This window comes from Gopherus flavomarginatus, chromosome 9 (assembly GCF_025201925.1).
Source record: "Gopherus flavomarginatus isolate rGopFla2 chromosome 9, rGopFla2.mat.asm, whole genome shotgun sequence".
In the NCBI taxonomy this organism is placed as follows: Eukaryota; Metazoa; Chordata; order Testudines; family Testudinidae; genus Gopherus; species Gopherus flavomarginatus.
This window is the reverse complement of record NC_066625.1, coordinates 92097255-92119321: the sequence shown is the minus strand read 5'-3', so window position 1 is coordinate 92119321 and position 22067 is coordinate 92097255. Positions and strand designations below refer to the sequence as shown.

The 22067-nt window shown below is 67.5% G+C and overlaps 1 protein-coding gene across 6 annotated transcripts in view; it reads left to right on the top strand.

Annotated features, from left to right (window-relative positions):
* The first annotated feature begins 3430 nt into the window (after positions 1 to 3430).
* MAN2A2 (mannosidase alpha class 2A member 2) overlaps positions 3431 to 22067 on the top strand; it is a 37209-nt gene continuing 18572 nt past the window's right edge. The window contains exons 1-8 of one of the 6 annotated variants that reach the window (XM_050967213.1): positions 3431 to 3499; positions 5269 to 5492; positions 11354 to 11506; positions 12988 to 13245; positions 14683 to 14827; positions 18039 to 18210; positions 21014 to 21141; positions 21359 to 21532. In XM_050967213.1, coding sequence (XP_050823170.1) covers positions 11375 to 11506; positions 12988 to 13245; positions 14683 to 14827; positions 18039 to 18210; positions 21014 to 21141; positions 21359 to 21532 — 1009 coding nt within the window. In that variant the 5' untranslated portion in view covers positions 3431 to 3499; positions 5269 to 5492; positions 11354 to 11374. Of the gene's footprint in view, positions 3500 to 4332; positions 4892 to 5268; positions 5493 to 6472; positions 6793 to 11353; positions 11507 to 12987; positions 13246 to 14682; positions 14828 to 18038; positions 18211 to 21013; positions 21142 to 21358; positions 21533 to 22067 lie in introns of those variants that run through there. The other 5 variants (XM_050967214.1, XM_050967210.1, XM_050967209.1 and 2 more) reach the window with 5 other exon arrangements.

Here is a 22067-nt window from a genome sequence, read left to right as displayed (position 1 = left end):
TCCAGCTGAGCAATCAGCTGTGCCTTGGTGAACTTTCCAATGCGCAGCCCTCGCTCTTTGCACAGCTCTACAATGTCCTTCTTAAGAAGATGGTTATAGGCCATCTCCACGCTGTTCCCAAGTAGTCACGGACACACAGGCCTGTGCTCTCTCAGCTCCCCACGGTCCCTGGGAGGAACCACTTCAGTGCAACAGCTTTTGGGGGGGGGTCCACTCTCTCTAGGAGGTTAAGCTGTAGGCTCCTCTGCCTCCTGGAACCACACCTCTCGTAGCCTCCAGCACCCCTGCCTCTCACTAATCCCCCTTTGCTTTACTGCTCCCCAGTCACTTCTGCAGGATGCTTTGTCCACTGGGTGCAGTTTGGTCCCACCGCTACCACCAGTTGTCACGGAGACACCGGTGATGCTCTGGAACTGCTCCATACGAACCCAGTCAGGGCTCTGCGGGAGCCTCCTCTGTCTGAGCATAATGTATCCAGGGCAAGAAGGTTCCACAGCTTCGACCTTCCCAGGTCTGACCTCGCAGCATTCAGCGTCCCCTGCCCCTCCGTGCGCTTCCCACAGCGAGTCCGCACAGGCGGGGTCCTGGGGGAGCCAGAGGGCCCTGCACCCCAACTCCGCAGTCAGACGTGACTCTCAGCCAGCGTAAAACAGAAGGGTTATTTGTCAACAGGAACACAGCATAGAACAGAGCTTGTTAGCACAGAAACCAGTGACTTTCAGCCAAGTCCATCTTGGGAATCTTGGGCCAGACGCCCTGGATTCCCCCTCTTCCTGTCCCCCCACACAGACTGCCAGCCTCCAGCCACACAACTGCTGACACCCGCCTTCATGCCCCTCCTCCATACCCCCCTCCTGGGTCTCAGGTTACATAGGTGCAAATATCTGGGCAGCCTCACCTGCCCTAAGGGCCTCAGGAAAATCACACACCCAGATCCCACCGCCAAAGTGTTGGTGCAGCACATAGGGAAACTGAGGCACACACAGTATTAGTATAGGACAGTAAGACTCACATGCAACATAAGATGAATAAAACCCCACTTTGTCACAGTCCTCATTTCTCTCCAATGGCTGGAGCCAGAGGCGGATTAGGGGTTTGTGGGGCCCATGGGCTACAGTAAGTGAGGGCCTCCCCGCCCCTTCTGCCTGCAGCCCCCCCCCTTCCCGGCCCAGCGCTCCAGCTGTGGACTGAGGACAGGGTGCAGGGGCCCCCTGGGCATGGGCCCTGTTGGCCCAGTGGCTAATCCACCGCTGGCTGGAGCTGTGCGTGGTGCTGGGTCCAGAACTCTCTTGTTTAACCCTGAGGGGAGCAAGGGAAGGGGGATTCTGAATCTCAGATTTTGCCTTCCCTTCCAACTGGCTTGACACCGGGACCTCGCTGTGGTTTCCCTGTTCCCTGGCAGCCTGGAGGGTTCCCCCTGCACACTGGGGAAATGACTCTCCCAGCTAAGGGACGAGACAGCAGGGGTGTGTGTGTGAGAGACAGACAGCCGGGGCGGGTGGACAGACAGACAGCTGGGGGGGTGGACAGCCGGAGGGGTGGACAGACAGACAGCCGGGAGGGCGGGTGGACAGACAGACAGCCGGGGGATGGGGGGCGGACAGACAGCCGTGAGGGAGGGTTGACAGACCGACAGTCGGGGGGGCGGACAGACGGGGGGGGGACGGACTGACAGCTGGGGGGGATGGACTGACAGCCAGGGAGGGGGGGGGCGGACAGACAGCCAGGCGGGGGGGATGGATTGACAGCTGGGGGGGGGCGGACAGCCAGTCATGCGGGGGGGGCGGACAGCCGGACAGCCAGGCTGGGGAGGCGGATGGACAGCCAGGCGAGGGGAGACAGACAGACAGGCAGGGGGGACGAACTGACAGCCGGGGGGGTGGACAGAGAGCCAGGCGGGGAGGGGGGTGGACAGACAGCCGGGGGAGGGAGGGCGGACAGACAAACAGCCAAGGGGAGCGGACAGACAGGCGGGGGGGCAGACGGACAGACAGGCGGGGGGGGAGCGGACAGACAGGCGGGGCGGGGGCAGACAGACAGACAGCCGGGGGGGCAGACAAAGAGTCGAGGGGGCGGACAGACAGGCGGGTGTGCAGACAGCCGGACAGAAAGGCTGGGGGGGCTGATGGACAGCCAGGCGGGGGGGGACAGACAAACAGGCAGGGAGGGGCAGACAAACAGCCGGGGGGGGGACAGACAGCTGGGGGGGCGGGCGGACGGACAGATAGCTGGGACGGGGGGACAGACAGACAGACAGGGGGGCGGACAGACATCGGGGGGGTGGATACACAGCCAGCCCTAGGGGGGGCGGACAGACAGGCGGGGAGGAGCGGACAGACAGCCGGGGGGGGCGGACAGACAGGAGCGGACAGACAGCCGGGGGGGGCGGACAGACAGTGGGGGGGGCAGACAAACAGGAGCGGACAGACAGCCGGGGGAGGGCGGACGGACAGGAGCGGACAGACAGCCGGGGGAGGGCGGACGGACAGGCGGGGAGGAGCGGACAGACAGTGGGGGGGGCAGACAAACAGGAGCGGACAGACAGCCGGGGGGGGGGCGGACAGACAGCCCTGGGGGGGCGGACAGACAGGAGCGGACAGACAGCCGGGGGGGGGGCGGACAGACAGGAGCGGACAGACAGCCGGGGGGGGGCGGACAGACAGCCCTGGGGGGGCGGACAGACAGGAGCGGACAGACAGCCGGGGGAGGGCGGACGGACAGGCGGGGAGGAGCGGACAGACAGTGGGGGGGGCAGACAAACAGGAGCGGACAGACAGCCGGGGGGGGGCGGACAGACAGCCCTGGGGGGGCGGACAGACAGGAGCGGACAGACAGCCGGGGGGGGGGGCGGACAGACAGGAGCGGACAGACAGCCGGGGGGGGGCGGACAGACAGCCCTGGGGGGGCGGACAGACAGGAGCGGACAGACAGCCGGGGGAGGGCGGACGGACAGGCGGGGAGGAGCGGACAGACAGTGGGGGGGGGCAGACAAACAGGAGCGGACAGACAGCCGGGGGAGGGCGGACGGACAGGCGGGGGGGGGCGGACAGACTGCCCTGGGGGGGCGGACAGACAGGAGCGGACAGACAGCCGGGGGGGGGCGGACAGACAGGAGCGGACAGACAGCCGGGGGGGGGCGGACAGACAGCCGGGGGGGGCGGACAGACAGGAGCGGACAGACAGCCGGGGGGGGGGGCGGACAGACAGCCGGGGGGGGCGGACAGACAGGAGCGGACAGACAGCCGGGGGGGGCGGACAGACAGGCGGGGAGGAGCGGACCGGCGGCGGGGAGGGGCCTGGGCGCATCCCGGCTCGCAGCCTCCTGCCAGACCCAGCAGCCGGCGCAGCCCGGGGCGCGGAGGCGGCAGCTGCCGGGGAGGCCGCGGCCGGCCCAGGAGCGGGGGCGCCCGGGGACCGGAGCCCGGCCCGGCCAGGCCCGGCGGGGGATGTGAGCGGAGCCGGGCCCGGGCCTGCCGGGGCCGCTCCGCAGCGGGCGGAGGTAAGGGGGAGCCGGGCCCGGTCCGCCCCTCGCACCTGGCGCCGCGGGCTGCGCTGCGGGCCGGGGGCGGAGGGACCCCGGGGGCTCTGGGCGGGCCGGCCGCGGTGCGGGCTGGACAGCTCCCGATCGGCCCGCCGGCCCCTGCAGCAGCAGCGCCGGGTCCCTGCGGCGGGGGGTTGCGCCCCTGGCCAGGCTGGAGCAATGTCCATCGCTCCCGTGAGCCTCCCGGGGGACCCGGCCCCCGCCGCCAAGCCCGGTGCTTCCATTTAGGCGGCCGCCTGGGGGCCCAGGATTCGGGAGGGCGGCAGACTGCTCCGGTGGACCCAAAAACCCTGGCGCCGCTCCTGCCCGCCGCGCCGAGCACGGGCTGGGAACCGTGGTGACTCCCCCGGCAGCCTCCGAGCACCCCTTGTCCTTCCCCCACACCCAGCTGTGGTCCCCGCTCTGGGGATCAGCCCCGCCTCTCCAGTCCCCCTTCAAGGGGAGTTTCTCCAGACCCCTCTAGTGCTGCTGGCTCCTGCAGCCCTGGGGCACCCAGATCCGGGGGAGGCCACTGCGGGCACTGGGGCACCCTGTTCTCCATCCCACTCCTCAGCCCCCAGACATTTCTGCCTTTCTGACCAAGCAGGATTCACCCGGCTGGGTGCTCACAGTCCAGCTCCCTGTGCTGGGCTCCTACCGTTCCTTTCAGAGCAGCAAGTCAGCCAAGGGTCCATCCAGCCCAGCGTCCTGCCAGCTGACACTGGCCGTTGCCAGAGTCTTGAGTGGGAATGAACAGAGCAGGGCCTTCTGAATCGTAGGGCATAGGCACTGCACATTATTCGTGTCACCCTTGTTTACCGTCACGGTGCCCGTTCCCCTAGCTTGGCTAGGCCTCCTGTCGCTCCTCACAATCCCCTGCTTCTAACAAACCCCAGTAACTTTGTGTCATCTATAAATTCTGTCCCCACTGCTCAGCCTCGTGCAGAGCCATAATAACCGTGTTAGCCCATGGGCCTAGCACAGAACCATGCGGCCCCCGCTGGCAGTTGGTGCCCAGGCAGGAAACTGGCCATGTCCCCCACTCTCACCCTGCCCTCTGCCTGTTCCACGCTCCCTTCTGCTCCCACTCTGGGCTTCCCGCCCCTGCCCGGTGCCAAGCAGAGCCCTGGCCCTCCAGGTGCCCAGAGAGCCTGAGTCTGGCTGGAATGCCCCCTCCCGGGCTGGCTGCTCAGTCCTGGCAGCAGCCCCTTGATGCGGGAGCAGCTGGTATGTCCCTGGGGAGAGCTGGTGACTAATTGGCAGCGGGAAGGCAGGGACGGTGCCAGGCCCCTGGCTGTGCTGTGTGGCTGGGAAGAGAGCACAATGGGGCTGGCTGCTGCCAGGGCACAAGTCGCTCTGCTCAGAGAGCTGGTGAGCCCCTCCCCGTCCCAGCGGAGCTGGGTGTCCTTGTTGGGGGGCTGTGCATATTCCAGAGTGTGTCCTCTGGGCCCTGTGTGCAGTGGGACTGGGGGCGGGGAGCCCTGAGAGCCTCCCGGTGTCAGCTGCTGTGACTTGTGGACTTGGGGGTACAGGCGCACCAGCCAGCCACCCTGCCCCACCCCCAGGTGTCCTCAGCATCTCCTGCTGCTGGCCCAGTGCCTTGGAGGGCTGGGAGCCATTTCTTCCGTCTGGCTGGAGTCCACCGTATTCCGGCTGCTGCCCTGTGGCTGTGTGATTCTCGTGCCAGGCTGGACGCCAGCTCTTGGCTTACATGCAGGGCAGGTGCATTGGTCACTCCCTCTTTGCAGGCCCAGGAGACCTGCCCCAGGGCTTGCGCTGGCCCCAGAAGCTGATTGCAAGGCCAGAAGGGAGCACTGGGACTGGGTAGTCTGCCCTCCTGTTGAGCCCAGGCCGGAGCCCCTCGCCAGCAGTCCCTGCACCCAGCCCAGCTGGCCGGCTGAGCAAGAGGGTGGCTTTTGCAGAAGATCCACCCACTCCAGCTGAATTGCCTTAGGGGTTAATCCTGGGCCTGGTAAGAGGAGGGGGTGTGGTGGCGCAGGGCGGGGGAGGGACATGGTGGTGGAGCCTGTGGGGAGGGGAAGGGTGTGGTGATGTAATAGGGGGAGGGGGTGTGGTGGTGCAGTGTGGGGGACCGGCTGGGGTGTGGTGGTGAAGTGTGGGGGAAGGAGATGCGGTGATGGTGGAGCAAGGGGGAAGGGTGCGGTAGTGCAGTGAGAGGAGGGGGAGAGGGGGTGTGGCAGTGCAGTGAGTATGGAGGAGTGGAGTGCAGTGAGGGGAGGGGTTGGTGTGTGTGTGGGCAGTGTGGAGGAGGGGCCAGGGTGTGATGGTGCAGTGGGGGGCAGGGTGTGGCGGTGCAGTCGAGGGAGGGGCCGGGGTGTGGTGGTGCAGTGTGTGTGTGTGTGTATGTGTGGTGGTCCAGTGTGGGGGAGGGGCACGGGTGTGGTGGTGCAGTGTGTGTGTCGGGGTGGGGGGGGTGCGATGAGGGGGAGGGGCTGGGGTGTGGTGGTGCAGGGTGTGGGGGTATGTTGGGGGTACAGTGGGGGGAGGGGCCGGGGTTTGGTGTTGCAGTGTATGTGGGGGGCATGGGGATGCAGTGGGGGGGAAGGAGATGTGGTGGAGCTAAGGGGAGAGGTGCAGTAGTGCAGTGAGAGGAGGGGGAGGTGTGTGGTGGTGCAGTGTGGGGGGAGGGGGTTGTGGTGGTGCAGTGGAGGGGAGGGGCCAAGGTGTGGTGGTGCAGTGTGCGGGTAGAGAGGTTGTGGTGGTGCAGTGGAGGGGCAGGGTGTTGTGCGGGGGTGTGTGGTGGTGCAGGGTGTGTGGGGGGAGTGCAGTGCGGGGGAAGGGGCCGAGGTATGGTGGTGCAGTGGGGGGGGAGGGGGTGCGGTGGTGATAGAGCTAGGGGGAGGGGTGCGGTAGTGCAGTGAGAGGAGTGGGGGTGTGGCAATGCAGTAGGGAAGGGAATCCAGTGCCCTCCATGGCTGGGGAGCCGGTTTCCTGTGCGGGCAGTGCCGTGTGCCCGGCTGGTGGGTTGTGCAGGGCAGGGTGTAATGAAAACTCTGCTCCCTGCCCAGCTCCTGGCACCATCCCAGGCTTCACAGACTAAAAATACCTCCGGCCTGGCTCCAGCGCAGACGGGATTAGGGTAACCAGGCCACAGCTGTGCTCTGCCCGGCATGGGACAGGGCCTCCGGCACCCACGTGCTGCAGACTGATTGCACGTGTCCTGGGCTCCAGGGCCGGCAGGGCAGCATCGCCCGGCGGGCCAGGCTCCCGGCTGGGCCCCACAGACCTCCCCCATCCCCTCTGCTGAGTCTGTGAGCAGCGCTGGCGCCGCGCATCATTGTGGGCTGGGCAGCACAGGGCACAGCTCACCCAGCCCGTGCTGCAGAGCCTGGGGGGCTGGGTGTGGGGCGGCCTGAGCTGTGAAGCCTGGGGGGTGCTGGGTATGAGGTGGCCCAGTGGGTGGGTGGCACAGCCAGGGCTGCGGATCCTGGGGTGGCTGGGTGTGGGGTGGCCCAGGGGCTAGGTGTGGGGCTGCAGAGCTGGGGGGTCTGGGTGTGGGGCAGCCCAGGGGTTGGGCGGCCCAGCCAGGGCCACGGAGCCTGGGGTGGCTGGGGGCTGGGTGTGGGGCTGTGGAGCCTGGGGGGGCTGGGTGTGGGGCAGCCCAGGGTGTGGGTGGCCCAGCCAGGGCTGTGGAGCCTGGAAGAGCTTGGGGCTAGATGTGGGGCCGCAGAGCCAGGAGGGGGTCTGGGTGTGGGGTGGCCCAGGGGCTAGGTGTGGGGTCGCGGAGCTGAGGGCTCTGGGTGTAGGGCAGCCCAGGGGGTTGGTGGCCCAGCCAGGGCTGTGGAGCCTGGGGTGGCTGGGGGCTGGGTGTGGGGCAGCCCAGGCGGTGGGTGGCACAGACAGGGCTGCGGAGCCTGGGGTGGCTGGGGGCTGAGTGTGGGGCAGCCCAGGGGGTGGGTGGCCCAGCCAGGGCTGTGGAGCCTGGAGGGGCTGGGGGCTGGGTGTGGGGCTGTGGAGCTGGGAGGGGGCTGGGTGTGGGGTGGCCCAGGGGCTAGATATGGGGCTGCGGAGCTGGGGGGTCTAGGTGTGGGGCAGCCCAGGGGGTGGGCGGCCCAGCCAGGGCTGCGGAGCCTGTGGTGGCTGGGGGCTGGGTGTGGAGCCTGGGGTGGCTGGGGGCTAGGTGTGGGGCCACGGAGCTGGGGGGTCTGGGTGTGGGGCAACCCAGGGGGTTGGTGGCCCAGACAGGGCTGCGGAGCCTGTGGTGGCTGGGGGCTGGGTGTGGAGCCTGGGGTGGCTGGGGGCTGGGTGTGGGGCCGCGGAGCTGGGGGTCTGGATGTGGGGCAGCCCAGGGGGTGGGTGGCCCAGCCAGGGCTGAGGAGCCTGGGGGCTGGGTGTGGGGCTGTGGAACCTGCAGGGGTCTGGGTGTGGGGCCGCGGAGCCGGGGGCGGCTGGGTGTGGGGCAGCCCAGGGGGTGGGTGGCCCAACCAGGGCTGTGGAGCCTGGAGGGGCTGGGGGCTGGGTGTGGGGCTGTGGAGCCAGGGGGGCTGGGTGTGGGGCAGCCCAGGGGCTAGGTGTGGGGCCGTGGAGCCGGGAGGGGGGCTGGGTGTGGGGCAACCCGGGTGGTGGGTGGCCCATCCAGGGCTGCGGAGCGTGGGGGCTGGGTGTGGGGCTGTGGAACCTGCGGGGGGCTGGGTGTGGGCTGCGGAGTCGGGGGCAGCTGGGTGTGGGGCAGCCCAGGGGGTGTGTGGCCCAGCCAGGGCTGTGGAGCCTGGAGGGGCTGGGGACTGGGTGTGGGGCTGTGGAGCGGGGGGGGCTGGGTGTGGTGCGGCCCAGGGGCTAGGTGTGGGGCTGTGGATTGGGGGGAGGCTCGGTGTGGAGCGGCCCAGGAGCTAGGTGTGGGGCCGTGGAGCTGGGGGCTGGATGTGGGGCTGTGGAGCCGGGAGGGCTGGGTGTGGGGCAACCCAGGGGCTGGGTGTGGGGCTGCGGAGCTACGGGGCTGGATGTGGGGCTGTGGAGCCGGGAGGGCTGGGTGTGGGGCAGCCCAGGGGCTAGGAGTGGTGTCGCGGAGCGGGGGGAGTGGGTGTGGGTCGGCCCAGGGGCTAGGTGTGGGGCCGTGGAGTTGGGCGGGGCTGGGTGTGGAGCGGCCCAGGGGCTAGGTGTGGGGCTGCAGAACCGGGGGGCGGCTGGATGTGGGGCAGTCCAGGGGCTAGGTGTGGGGCCGCAGAGCCGAGGGGGGCTGGGTGTGGAGCGGCCCAGGGACTAGGTGTGGGGCTGCGGAGCCAGGGGGAGCTGGGTGTTGAGCGGCCAAGGGGCTAGGTGTGGGGCCGCGGAGCGGGGGGAGTGGGTGTGGGTCGGCCCAGGGGCTAGGTGTGGGGCCGTGGAGTTGGGGGGGGCTGAGTGTGGGGCCACGGAGCCGAGGGGGGCTGGGTGTTGAGCGGCCAAGGGGCTAGGTGTGGGGCTGTGGAGCCGAGGGGGGCTGGGTGTGGAGTGGCCCAGGGGCTAGGTGTGGGGCTGCAGAGCCGAGGGGGGCTGGGTGTGGGGCGGCCCAGGGGATAGGTGTGGGGCCGCGGAGCGGGGGGAGTGGGTGTGGAGCGGCCCAGGGGCTAGGTGTGGGGCTGCAGAGCCGGGGGGGGCTGGGTGTGGAGCGGTCCAGGGGCTAGGTGTGGGGCCGTGGAGTTGGGGGGGGCTGGGTGTGGGGCCACGGAGCCGAGGGGGGCTGGGTGTTGAGCGGCCAAGGGGCTAGTTGTGGGGCCGCGGAGCCGGGAGGGGCAGGGTGTCAGGGAGTAACCGGGCGATGCTCTGGAACTGCTCCCCACCAAGCCAGGCAGGACTTTGGGGAGCCTCCTCTCCCTTGGAGCAGCCTGTCTCCAGGGCAAGAAGCTCACACGGCTTCACCTCCTGGGTCTCTCCTTGGAGCATTCAGCATCCTCTGCCCCTCCGTGCGCTTCCCACAGCGAGTCCACCCAGGCGGGGTCCTGGGGAAGCCACAGGGTCCTGCACCCCCACTTTGCAGTCAGACGTTGACTCTCAGCCAGCCAGTAACACAGAGGTTTATTCGATGACAGGAACAGGGTCTAAAACAGAGATTGTAGATACAGAGAACCGGACCCCTCGGCTGGGTCCATTCTGGGGGGCAGTGAGCCAGACCCCCCACATCTGCACTTCACTCCTTGACCCCAGCCAGCTCCCGACTAACAACCCCCCCCAGCCCCTCCTCTCTGCTCAGCCCCTTTCCCGGGCCAGGAGGTCACCTGATCCCTTTATCTCCAACACCTTCAGCTGGCACCTTTGCAGAGGGGGGGCCCAGGCCATCAGTTGCTAGGAGACAGAGTGCCAGGCATTTAGGGGCACTGGCCCTTTGCTCTGCCAGATACTTAAGAACTGCCATGGGGACACTGAGGCACCAAGACCGTATTCAGAGAAAACATTAAGAACATTCCTAGTTCATCACAGTGTGGGGCTGCCCAGGGGCTAAGTGTGAGGCCGCAGAGCTGGGGGTGGCTGGGTGTGGGGCGGCCCAGGGGGTGGGTGGCCCAGCCAGGGCTGCAGGAGGCGGCCGCTCAATAGCATTTGGTGGGCTGGGTGCGCTGGCTGACTGTGTCCAAGCCCCGTGCCTGGTGCATAAGGGCGAGGCCCTGGCAGCCCTTCGCTGGCAGAGGGCCCTTGGGTGAGGTGGCCACTCGCCCCCCCCCCCCCAATTGCAGGAGGGCAGCCGCACCCAGGGGTCTGGCAAGGCATGATGAAGCCCAGCTGCTCCTCCTTCAACTCCTGAGGCCTTCATCTTCCTCCCTGCGCGTTCAGACTCTGCCGTGGGCCCCCTGCCCCTGTGGGGCCTCGGGACCCTCCAGCCCTGCTGAGGGGCTGGCCCGGGTGGGGAATGGGACCCCACTGGGGGGGACTGGCCCAAGTGGGGGCGAGAGGCCTGTCGGGGGGTTGGCGCAAGTGGGGGTTGGGGGGTCCGTCTGGGGGCTGGCCGCAGTAGGGGTGGGGGGTCCATCTGGGGGCTGGCCGCAGTGGGGGGTGAGGGGCCTGTCAGGGGGGTTGGTGCAAGTGGGGGTTGGAGGGTCTCTCTAGGGGCTGGCCGCAGTAGGGGTGGGGGGTCCGTCTGGGGGCTGGCAGCAGTAGGGGTGGGGGGTCCATCTGGGGGATGGCCGCAGTGGGGGTGGGGGGTCCGTCTGGGGGCTGGCCGCAGTGGGGGGCGAGGGGCCTGGCGTGGGGGCTGGCCACAGGGGTGGCGAGGGGCCTGGCCTGGGGGCTGGCGGCGGTGGGGTGCGAGGGGCCTGGCCTGGGGGCTGGCCACGGTGAGGCGCGAGGGGCCTGGCCTGGGGGCTGGCGTGAGGGCTGGCCGCGGTGGGGGGCGAGGGGCCTGGCCTGGGGGCTGGCCACGGTGGGGCGCGAGGGGCCTGGCCTGGGGGCTGGCCGCGCTGGGGGGCGAGGGGCCTGGCCTGGGGGCTGGCCGCAGTGGGGGGCGGGGGCCTGTCGGGGGGTTGGCGCAAGTGGGGGTTGGAGGGTCTGTCTAGGCGCTGGCCACAGTGGGGGTAGGGGGTCCGTCTGGGGGCTGGCCGCAGTGGGGGGCGAGGGGCCTGGCGTGGGGGCTGGCCACAGGGGTGGCGAGGGGCCTGGCCTGGGGGCTGGCCGCAGTGGGGCGCGAGGGGCCTGGCGTGGGGGCTGGCCGCGGTGGGGCGCGAGGGGCCTGGCGTGGGGGCTGGCGTGGGGGCTGCCCGCGGTGGGGTGTGAGGGGCCTGGCCTGGGGGCTGGCCACAGGGGTGGCGAGGGGCCTGGCCTGGGGGCTGGCGTGGGGGCTGGCCGCGGTGGGGTGTGAGGGGCCTGGCGTGGGGCATTGACCTAGCTCTCTGGCTGCCTCGGTGGCAGGTGGGTCCTCACAGCCCCGGGATGAAGCTGAAGAAGCAGGTGACGGTGTGCGGAGCCGCCATCTTCTGTGTCGCCGTCTTCTCCCTCTACCTGATGCTGGACCGAGTGCAGCACGACCCTGCCCGGCACCAGAGCGGGGGCAACTTCCCACGGGTAAGTGGCTCTGGCCCCCCAGCGGATGGGGAATGGGGCTGGGGCTCTCTGCCATGACCTCTCATGGTGCCTGCAGGGGAGTCCCCCCTTGCTCACCCAGCCGCATGTTGGCAGCTTGGGGATGCTGAGTGCTGGGGGGCCCGGGAGTCTCAGCCAGGGCCGGCTTTAAGCCAATTCCCCCAATTCCCTGGAATTGGGCCCCACACCTTAGGAGTCTTTTTAATTTTTTTTTACTCCTCTGGCAGCGGGGGGGGGGGGTGCGCTCCGGGTCTTCAGCGGCATTTCGGCGATGGGGGATCCTTCAGTGCCGCGGAAGCCCCGGACCACCACCGAGCATTCAAATCGGGCCCCGCCCTTCATAAAGCCGGCCCTGATCTCAGCTCCCTAGGACCTAGACCCCTTGGGGAAGAAACGTCCCAGGGTTGTGCACCACGTGTGGGCCAAGTCTATTTCAGGGTTACTCGCCCACCACTGACATGCAGCCACCTCTGGGGTGGGATGTGGCAGCAGTTGGACAGTGGCATAGTCTGTGGCAGGGGAGTGCTGGTGGCTCCCTGTCTGGGTGGCACTGCAGGTAGGGTGACCCGGGACAGTCTCCCACCCCCGTCCTGATTTTTCACACTTGCTGTCTGGTCACCCTAACTGCAGGGGGCTTTGGGACTCTGACTGGCATTCGCCAGCTGCTGAGCTCTGGCTGCCTGCCCAGATTTACTGAACATGCTTTTTGTCTGGGATTGCACCTCTGCACCCAGTGCCCTTAGCACCAGCCTGGGGGATCGGGGCCAGCCCTGACTGCCAGGGGAGAGCTCCCCCTGCTGAGTGCCCCACTCTGCTCCCTGCAGCCCAGTGCCCCCAAGCGCTGCCCTGGGGCATAGGGGTCTCTTGTTGACTGTGAGAGGAGAGTGCTACCTACTGAACCCTGACTCTGCTCCCTGCATGGCAGGCCCCCAGTGCTGACGGTGTGGGGGAGCCCCCACTTCTGAGCCCCTGGCCCACTCCCTGCAGAGTGCACTGCCAGGCCATCAGCCCAGCAGCTCTTACACTGGTGGCCTCCCCAGGCAGCTCCGCTGGGCCCTTGTGCTTACCACTCTGCTGGAAAATGGGGGGGTCACTGAACCTAAACATTCTGTGGGAAAAGAGTGACGAGCAAATGTCCAGGGAGCCCCGTTAGTTCTGGAGTGCAGCTGCGTGAATCTGCGTCCCCTGGAGCTGCTGCGGTGCCCTGCGGACGATGGATGGGCAGCTTCCCCCGGCATTTCAGGGGCAGGGGGGTGCTGCTCTCACCCCATGTCTGTGAACTTCAGGGTGGGCTGGGGAGCGGCTGGGGGAGCGCTTGGCTGGGGGCCCCTCAGCCCCCGGGGGCTGCTCTCACCCCGTGTCTGTGACCTGCAGGGTGGGCTGGGGGGCAGCTGGGGCAGCACTAGGCTGGGGGCCCCCTTGCCCCCCGGAGGCTGCTCTCACCCTGTGTCTGTAACCTGCAGAGCCAGATCTCGGTGCTGCAGAACCGCATCGAGCAGCTGGAGCAGCTGCTGGAGGAGAACCATGAGATCATCAGCCACATCAAGGAGTCGGTGCTGGAGCTGACGGCCCACGTGGATGGGCAGCCGGTGCTGCTACCCTACCGCACACCCAATGGCTCCTGGGTGCTGCCCCCCGAGAGCCGGCCCAGCTTCTTCTCTATCTCCCCACAGGACTGCCAGTTCGCACTGGGGAGCGGGGGCCAGAAGCCAGACCTGCAGGTGAACGAGGGCTGGGGGCCTAGGTGGGAGGGGGAGCCACCTGCAGGGGGCCGAGGGGCTGGTGGGACCGGAGGGGGAGCCACCTGTCGGGGGCTGAGGGGCTGGGGGGGCCGGAGGGGGAGCCATCTGCGGGGGGCCCAGGGGCTGGGAGGTCAGAGGGGCAGCCGCCTGTGGGGAGCCAAGGGGCTGGGAGGGGAAGAGGGGGAGCTGCCTGTGGGGGGCCGAGGGGCTGGGGTGTTGAAGGGGGAGCCACCTGCGGGGGACCGAGGGGCTGGGAGGTCAGAGAGGGAGCCGCCTGCGGGGAGCCAAGGGGCTGGGGGAGGCGGAGGGAGAACCACCTGCGGGGGGCCAAGGGGCTGGGGGGGAAGAGGGGGAGCCACCTGTGGGGGGCCGAGGGGCTGGGGTGTCGGGGGAGGAGCTGCCTGCAGGGGGCAGAGGGGCTGGGAAGTTAGAGGGGGAGCCACCTGAGAGGGGCTGGGGGGGCCGGAGGGGGAGCCGCCTGAGGGGGGCCGAGGGGCTGGGAGGGCCAGAGGGGGAGCTGCCTGCGGGAGGCCGAGGGGCTGGAAGGGCTGGAAGGGGGAGCCGCCTGAGGGGGCCCGAGGGGCTGGGGGGGCCAGAGGGGGAGCTGCCTGCGGGAGGCCGAGGGGCTGGAAGGGCCGGAGGGGGGAGCCGCCTGCGGGGAGCCGAGGGGCTGGGGGGCCGGAGGGGGAGCCGCCTGAGGGAGGCCGAGGGGCTGGGAGGTCGGAGGGGGAGCCGCCTGAGGGGGTACGAGGGGCTGGGGGGGCCGGAGGTGGAGCCGCCTGAGGGGGGCCGAGAGGCTGGGGGGGCCGGAGGGGGAGCTGCCTGCGGGGGGCCGAGGGGCTGGGGGGGCCGGAGGTGGAGCCGCCTGAGGGGGGCCGAGGGGCTGGGAGATCGGAGGGGGAGCCGCCTGAGGGGGGCCGAGAGGCTGGGGGGGCCGGAGGGGGAGCTGCCTGCGGGGGGCCGAGGGGCTGGGGGGGCTGGAGGTGGAGCCGCCTGAGGGGGGCCGAGGGGCTGGGAGATCGGAGGGGGAGCCGCCTGAGGGGGGCCGAGAGGCTGGGGGGGCCGGAGGGGGAGCTGCCTGCGGGGGGCCGAGGGGCTGGGGGGCCAGAGGGGGAGCCGCCCGAGGGGGGCCGAGGGGCTGGGGGGGCCGGAGGGTGAGCTGCCTGCGGGGGGCCGAGGGGCTGGGGGGCCAGAGGGGGAGCCGCCTGAGGGGGGCCGAGGGGCTGAGAGGTCGGAGGGGGAGCCGCCTGCAGAGGGCTGGGGGTTCGGAGGGGGAGTTGCCTGTGCGGGGGCGAAGGGCAGGGGAATTAGAGGCGGGGTGAGAGTAGTCTGGGGCTGGGGCTGGGGCTGGGGCTGAGGCTGGACTGATGGCCCCAGGCTGGCTGCTCCCACTGAGCATGGTCCCTGGCCTGGCAGATGCTGGCCGTGGCCTCGGTGCTGCCCTTTGATAACCAGGACGGTGGCGTGTGGAAGCAGGGCTTTGACATCACCTACGAGCCCCACGAGTGGGACACAGAGCCCCTGCAGGTGTTCGTGGTGCCACACTCCCATAATGACCCAGGTGAGTGGGGCCCATGGAGCAGGCTGGGGCCTTGGAGCCTGGCCCTGGGCTTCATGCCCTAGACTGAGCTGTGGGGAATCCCCTGGCAAAGGGTCCCAGGCACGTCCATCAGGCTCCACAGAGGGAGGATCTCAGGCACGGCCCTTCGGTTTCTCAGCAGTGTTCCTGTCATGGAGTGTGAGGGAGTCAGGGCCCTGCACCCCCAGCTCCCTGCCATTCACCGGGACTCTTAGCCAGCCAGTAAAACCGAAGGTTATTAAGACGACAGGAACACAGTCCAAAACAGGTCTTGCAGGTACAGACAACAGGATCCCCTCAGGCCTGGGGTGGGGTCTGGGCTGATGGGTTTGGGGTGCAGGAGGGGACTCAGGGCTGCGGCAGAAGGTTGGGGTACAGGGGAGGGTGAGGGCTGTGGATGGGGGTGGGATGAGGGGTTTGGGATGCAGGCTTCCCCGGGGCTGCAGTGGGGAGAGAGGACTCCCCTCAGCTTCCACAGCAGCACCTGGGCTGGGGCAGGGGGCATCTCTCCCCCAGCCACAGCAGGTGAGGGCCAGGCTAGGCTGGGTCCGGGAGAGGGGCTTCTCTATGCCACTGTGACGTTCCCCTGGTGTTATCTGGACCAGTGATCTGCTAGGTCACTCCAATCCTCGACTCTGGGAGCCAGCCTGACCCTGCTCTGCTGTGAGAACCCCCACTCCTGGGCTGGTCACGCACAGCCTCTGGCATGTGAGCTGCTCCCAGCTACGTGAGTGAACACTCTTGGCCAGCCACTGCTTGGATTGTGCAACCAACTGACACTAGCCAATATCTCCAGTCTCAGACACAACCCTGGGAACCTCCATCTTGCCCACTGGACACTGCAAGTTTACATACGTTTGTCAATTTAACAAAGAAATTGATCTGTGCCAGGCTTGTTATCCCCAGGGGAGTCTCTGAGACGCGTCAGACTGAACGCACTGCTTCAGGTAGAACAAACACATTTATTAACTACAGAGATAGCTTTGAAGTGATTATAAATCAAAGCACAAGAAGTCAGATGTGGTCAGATGAAATAAAAGCAAAACGCATTCTAAGCTGATCTGAACACTTTCAGTGCCCTTACAAACTTAGTTGCTTCTCCCCACAGGTTGGCTGGCTGCCCTTCAGGCAGGCTCTCCCCTTTGATCAGCTCTTCTGTCGCTTGGTAGTGATGTCTGTAGATGGAGATGGAAGAGAGAGGAAAAGTATCAGAGGGGTAGCCATGTTAGTCTGGATCTGTAAAAGCAGCAGAGAGTCCTGTGGCACCTTATAGACTAACAGACGTTTTGGAGCATGAGCTTTCCTGGGTGAATACCCTCTTCGTCAGATGCATTCACCACGAAAGCTCATGCTCCAATACGTCTGTTAGTCTAGAAGGGGACACAGGACTCTCTGCTGCTTTTACAAGAGAGAGGAAGAGCATGACAAACGTCTCTCTCTTTTATCATGTTCTTTCTGTCCTCTTGGCTTTGCTCCCGCCCCCCTTCAGGGTCAGGTGAGCATCACCTCATCCTAGTCCCTGACTAACCAAGGGAAGGGGGGTGACTCCCTCCAGAGTCCATCGGAGCCTTTGTTGCTGCCTAGGCCAGTGTCCTTTGTTCTTGTGGGGCTGGGCTGGGTTATAGACTCATAGACTCATAGGTCAGAAGGGACCAATATGATCATCTAGTCTGACCTCCTGCACAAGGCAGGCCACAGAACCCCACCCATCCAATTTTATGACAACCCCAAACCCAGGACAGAGTTATTGAAATCCTCAAAATTGGTTTGAAGACCTCAAGCTGCAGAGAATCCACCAGAAAGCGACCCGTGCCCCATGCTGCAGGGGAAGGCGAAAAACCTCCAGGGCCCCTGCCAATCCGCCCTGGAGGAAAATTCCTTCCCGACCCCAAATATGGCGATCAACTAAACCCTGAGCATGTGGGCAAGACTCACCAACCAGCATCCAAGAAGGAATTCTCTGCAGTAACTCAGTTCCCATCCCATCCAACATCTCCCCGCAGACCATTGAGCAGACCTATCTGGTGGTAATCCAAGATCAATTGCCCAAATTAACGATCCTATCATAACATCCCCTCCATATACTTATCCAGCTTTGTCTTAAAGCCAGAAAAGTCTTTTGCCCCCACTACTTCCCTCGGAAGGCTGTTCCAGAACTTCACTCCCCTAATGGTTAGAAACCTTGGTCTAATTTCAAGTCTAAACTTCCTAATATCCAGTTTATACCCATTCGTCCTCGTGCCTACATTAGTACTAAATTTAAATAATTCCTCTCCCTCCCTAATGTTAACCCCCCTGATATATTTATATAGAGCAAGCATATCCCCCCGCAGCCTTCTTTTGGCCAGGCTAAACAAGCCAAGCTCTTTGAGTCTCCTTTCATAAGGCAGTTTTTCCATTCCTCGGATCATCCTAGTAGCCCGTCTCTGAACCTGTTCCAGTTTGAATTCATCCTTCTTGAACATGGGACACCAGAACTACACACAGTATTCCAGATGGGGTCTCACCAACGCCTTATATAACGGTACTAGCACCTCCTTATCCTTGCTGGAAATACCCCGCCTGATGCATCCCAAAATCGCATTTGCTTTTTTAACAGCCGTATCACATTGGCGACTCATAGTCATCCTGCTATCAACCAATACCCCAAGGTCCTTCTCCTCCTCCATCGCTTCCAACTGATGCGCCCCCAACGTATATCTATGTCCCATACCTGCCCTGATGAGGTGTGAATTGCCCCTCTGTTCCTGGAGAGTTTTGCCTGGGCTTGTTTTAAGCCATGAAGACACATTTTCAGCCTCATAACTATATACATGAAATTATAACCTATAACCTCGCTATCACAACAATGCTCAGTGCACCATGAGCCTTCCGAAGACACCCGACATGACAGACTTTGCTCTGGATACCACACAATCATATTATAAGGATGAACATGGGGGTGCAGGGTGATCCCCCGAGGTACAGAGTGTCACAGGGCCTGGGAGAAGGGCATCCCTCCCTCAGCTGCGGCAGGTCTGGGCCAGACTGGGTTGGGGCTGGGGCTGAGACAGGGAGAGGAATATCTCCCCGCTGCAGCCTTGAGTGCCTGCCCGGCAGTGAATAGGCTGCTGCGTGGCCATGCAGCTTAGAGGGAACGTAGCCCCCCAGGCAGGGCTCCTCACTCAGGCCCTGCCCTGTGCTGGTTGTGCAGGCTGGATCAAGACCTTTGAGAAGTACTACGCAGACCAGACGCAGCACATCCTGAACAGCATGGTGCTGAAGCTGCAGGAGGACCCGCGCCGCCGCTTCATCTGGTCCGAGATCTCCTTCTTCTCCAAGTGGTGGGACAACATCAGCACCCAGAAACGTGCTGCGGTGCGCAGGTAGGGGGGGCCACAGCCTGTGCCCCGTGGGCAGGGACAGCACTCGCTCTCCCCAGCCTGGGCACTCAATGGAGATATGGGGGTACTGGCCATGGAGCGGGGGCACTGGCTGTTGGGTGAGCCTGCAGGAGGTGCCATGGGGCAGAGGTTCTGGCCATAGGGCAGGGCGCTGGCAGTAGAGTGGGAGCGCTGGCAGTGGGGTGGGGCACTGGCTGTTGGGTATGTCTACAAAAGGTGCTGTGGGGCAGGAGCACTGGCCGTGGGGCGGGAGCATTCGCCGTACATGGGGCAGGGGTGTTGGCCGTGGGGCGGGGGTGCTGCCCGTGGGGCGGAGGCACTGGCCGTGGGGCGCTGGCCGTGAGGCAGGGGTGCTGACCGTGGGGCGGGGGCACAGGCCATGGGGCAGGGGTGCTGGCCATGGGGCGCTGGCCGTGAGGCAGGCGTGCTGGCTGTGGGGCAGGGGCACAGGCCAATGGGCAGGGGTTCTGGCCGTTAGGCAGGGATGCTGGCCATGGGGCGGGGGCACAGGCCATGGGGCAGGGGTGCTGGCCGTGGGGTGCTGGCCGTGAGGCAGGGGTGGTGGCTGTGGGGCGGGGCCACAGGCCGTGGGGCAGGGGTGCTGGCCATGGGGCAGGGGCACAGGCCCTGGGGCAGGGGTGCTGCCCATGGGGTGCTGGCCGTGAGGCAGGGGTGGTGGCTGTGGGGCGGGGCCACAGGCCGTGGGGCAGGGGTGCTGGCCGTGGAGCGGGGGCACAGGCCATGGGGTAGGGGTGCTCACCGTGGGGCGCTGGCCATGAGGCAGGGGTGCTGGCCGTGAGGCAGGGGTGCTGGCCGTGCGGCTCTGGCCGTGAGGCAGGGGTGCTGGCTGTGGGGCGGGGGCACAGGCCGTGAGGTAGGTGTGCTGGCCGTGGGGCGCTGGCCGTGAGGCAGGGGTGCTGGCTGTGGGGCGGGGGCACAGGCCATGGGGCAGGGGTGCTGGCCGTGGGGCAGGGGCACAGGCTATGGGGCAGGGTTGCTGGCTGTGGGGCGCTGGCCTTGAGGCAGGGATGCTGGCCGTGGGGCAGGGGCACAGGCCCTGGGGCAGGGGTGCAGCCCATGGGGTGCTGGCCGTGAGGCAGGGGTGGTGGCTGTGGGGCGGGGCCACAGGCCGTGGGGCAGGGTTGCTGGCCGTGGGGCAGGGGCACAGGCCGTGAGGTAGGGGTGCTGGCCGTGGGGCGCTGGCCGTGAGGCAGGGGTGCTGGTCGTGCGGCTCTGGCCGTGAGGCAGGGGTGCTGGCTGTGGGGCAGGGGCACAGGCCATGGGGCAGAGGTGCTGGCCGTGGAGCGGGGGCACAGGCCATGGGGTAGGGGTGCTGGCCGTGGGGCGCTGCCCATGAGGCAGGGGTGCTGGCCGTGGGGCGCTGGCCGTGAGGCTCTGGCCGTGAGGCAGGGGTGCTGGCTGTGGGGCGGGGGCACAGGCCATGGGGCAGGGGTGCTGGCTGTGGGGTGGGGGCACAGGCCATGGGGCAGGGGTGCTGGCCGTGGGGCTCTGGCCGTGGGGTGGGGGTGTTGGCCATGGGGCAGGGGTGCTGGCCGTGGGGCTCTGGCTGTGGGGTGGGGGCACAGGCCATGGGGCAGGGGTGCTGGCCGTGGGGCTCTGGCTGTGGGGTGGGGGCACAGGCCATGGGGCAGGGGTGCTGGCCGTGGGGCTCTGGCTGTGGGGTGGAGGCACAGGCCATGGGGTAGGGGTGCTGGCCGTGGGGCACTGGCCATGAGGCAGGGGTGCTGGCCGTGGGGCGCTGGCCGTGAGGCAGGGGTGCTGGCTGTGGGGCGGGGGCACAGGCCATGGGGCAGGGGTGCTGGCCGTGGGGCGCTGGCCATGAGGCAGGGGTGCTGGCCGTGCGGCTCTGGCCGTGAGGCAGGGGTGCTGGCTGTGGGGCGGGGGCACAGGCCATGGGGCAGGGGTGCTGGCCGTGGGGCGGGGGCACAGGCCATGGGGCAGGGGTGCTGGCTGCGGGGTGGGGGCACAGGCCATGGGGCAGGGGTGCTGGCCGTGGGGCTCTGGCCGTGGGGTGGGGGTGTTGGCCATGGGGCAGGGGTGCTGGCTGTGGGGTGGGGGCACAGGCCATGGGGCAGGGGTGCTGGCCGTGGGGCTCTGGCCGTGGGGTGGGGGTGTTGGCCGTGGGGCAGGGGTGCTGGCCGTGGGGCTCTGGCCGTGGGGTGGGGGTGTTGGCCGTGGGGCAGGGGTGCTGGCCGTGGGGCTCTGGCTGTGGGGTGGGGGCACAGGCCATGGGGCAGGGGTGCTGGCCGTGGGGCTCTGGCTGTGGGGTGGGGGTGTTGGCCGTGGGGCAGGGGTGCTGGCCGTGGGGCTCTGGCTGTGGGGTGGGGGCACAGGCCATGGGGCAGGGGTGCTGGCCGTGGGGCTCTGGCCGTGGGGTGGGGGTGTTGGCCATGGGGCAGGGGTGCTGGCCGTGGGGCTCTGGCTGTGGGGTGGGGGCACAGGCCATGGGGCAGGGGTGCTGGCCGTGGGGTGGGGGTGTTGGCCGTGGGGCAGGGGTGCTGGCCGTGGGGCTCTGGCTGTGGGGTGGGGGGCACAGGCCATGGGGCAGGGGTGCTGGCCGTGGGGCTCTGGCTGTGGGGTGGGGGCACAGGCCATGGGGCAGGGGTGCTGGCCGTGGGGCTCTGGCTGTGGGGTGGGGGCACAGGCCATGGGGCAGGGGTGCTGGCCGTGGGGCTCTGGCTGTGGGGTGGGGGCACAGGCCATGAGGCAGGGGTGCTGGCTGTGAGGCCTCTCTCTGTCCCTGACTCTCTGGTGCCCCCTGCAGGCTGGTTGGCGGTGGGCAGCTGGAGATGGTGACGGGCGGCTGGGTGATGCCCGACGAGGCCAATTCCCACTACTTCGCCATGATCGACCAGCTGATTGAGGGGCACCAGTGGCTGGAGAAGAACATCGGTGAGTGAATGGGGCGGGGGCAGTGCAGACCCGCCCGGCCCTTGTCTCCTCACATCTGTGCCCGTGGCCAAGGGGCTGTGGGCGCTGTGGGGCTGGGTGTGCTGCCCACGCCTGGGGCCATGCCCTTAGGGTGGCGCCAGGCCTGCCCCACCCAGCCTCACTCTGTGCCTTCCGGGCGCAACCTGCCCTAAGAAGTCTGTGGGGCAACTGCCTGCAGGTGTGACCCCGCGGTCCGGCTGGGCCGTCGACCCCTTTGGGTACAGCGCCACCATGCCCTACCTTCTGAGACGCGCCAACCTGACCAGCATGCTGATCCAGAGGGTGCACTACGCCATCAAGAAGCACTTCGCTGCCACCCGCAGCCTGGAGTTCATGTGGAGACAGACCTGGGGTGAGAGGGCTGGACCAGATGTGGGGCGAGGGGCTACCTGGGGTTGGGGGTGGGTAACGGCTGCTGCCCTCTTTCCTGGTGGCACAGTAATCCCTGCCCAGCTGCTGCCCAGCTGTCTGACTGAGGAGCAGCCCCCTGCCACCCGTCCCTGTCCGTGAGGGACTCTGGGGGCCTCTGGCGCTCAGCTGAGCCTGCCCTGCCAGGCCCCCCAGCTGCTTCAGTCCCTTGTGCGGCTGGGTCCCAGTGTCCTTCGGGTGCAGCTGCCCCATCCTGCCCTGGCCTGGGGCTGCTGGAGCTGGCGTGCAGGCAAGCTGGGCTCCCCTTCCCTGGGCCGTGGCCCTGCTGCTGCCATTCCTGGCTCTGGTGGCACCCCCTCCTGGCTCTTGGCTGGGTGGGGGGCCTTTCTGGGGTGCCATGTGACTCCCCCCCCTGAATTCCCATGGGTGGGACCTGGGGGGCACGGCACACTGGCTGCTTGCCTGCTCTGCCCTGACTCTTGCTAGCCAGCGCCTTCATGGCCAGCGGGCAGCTGCTG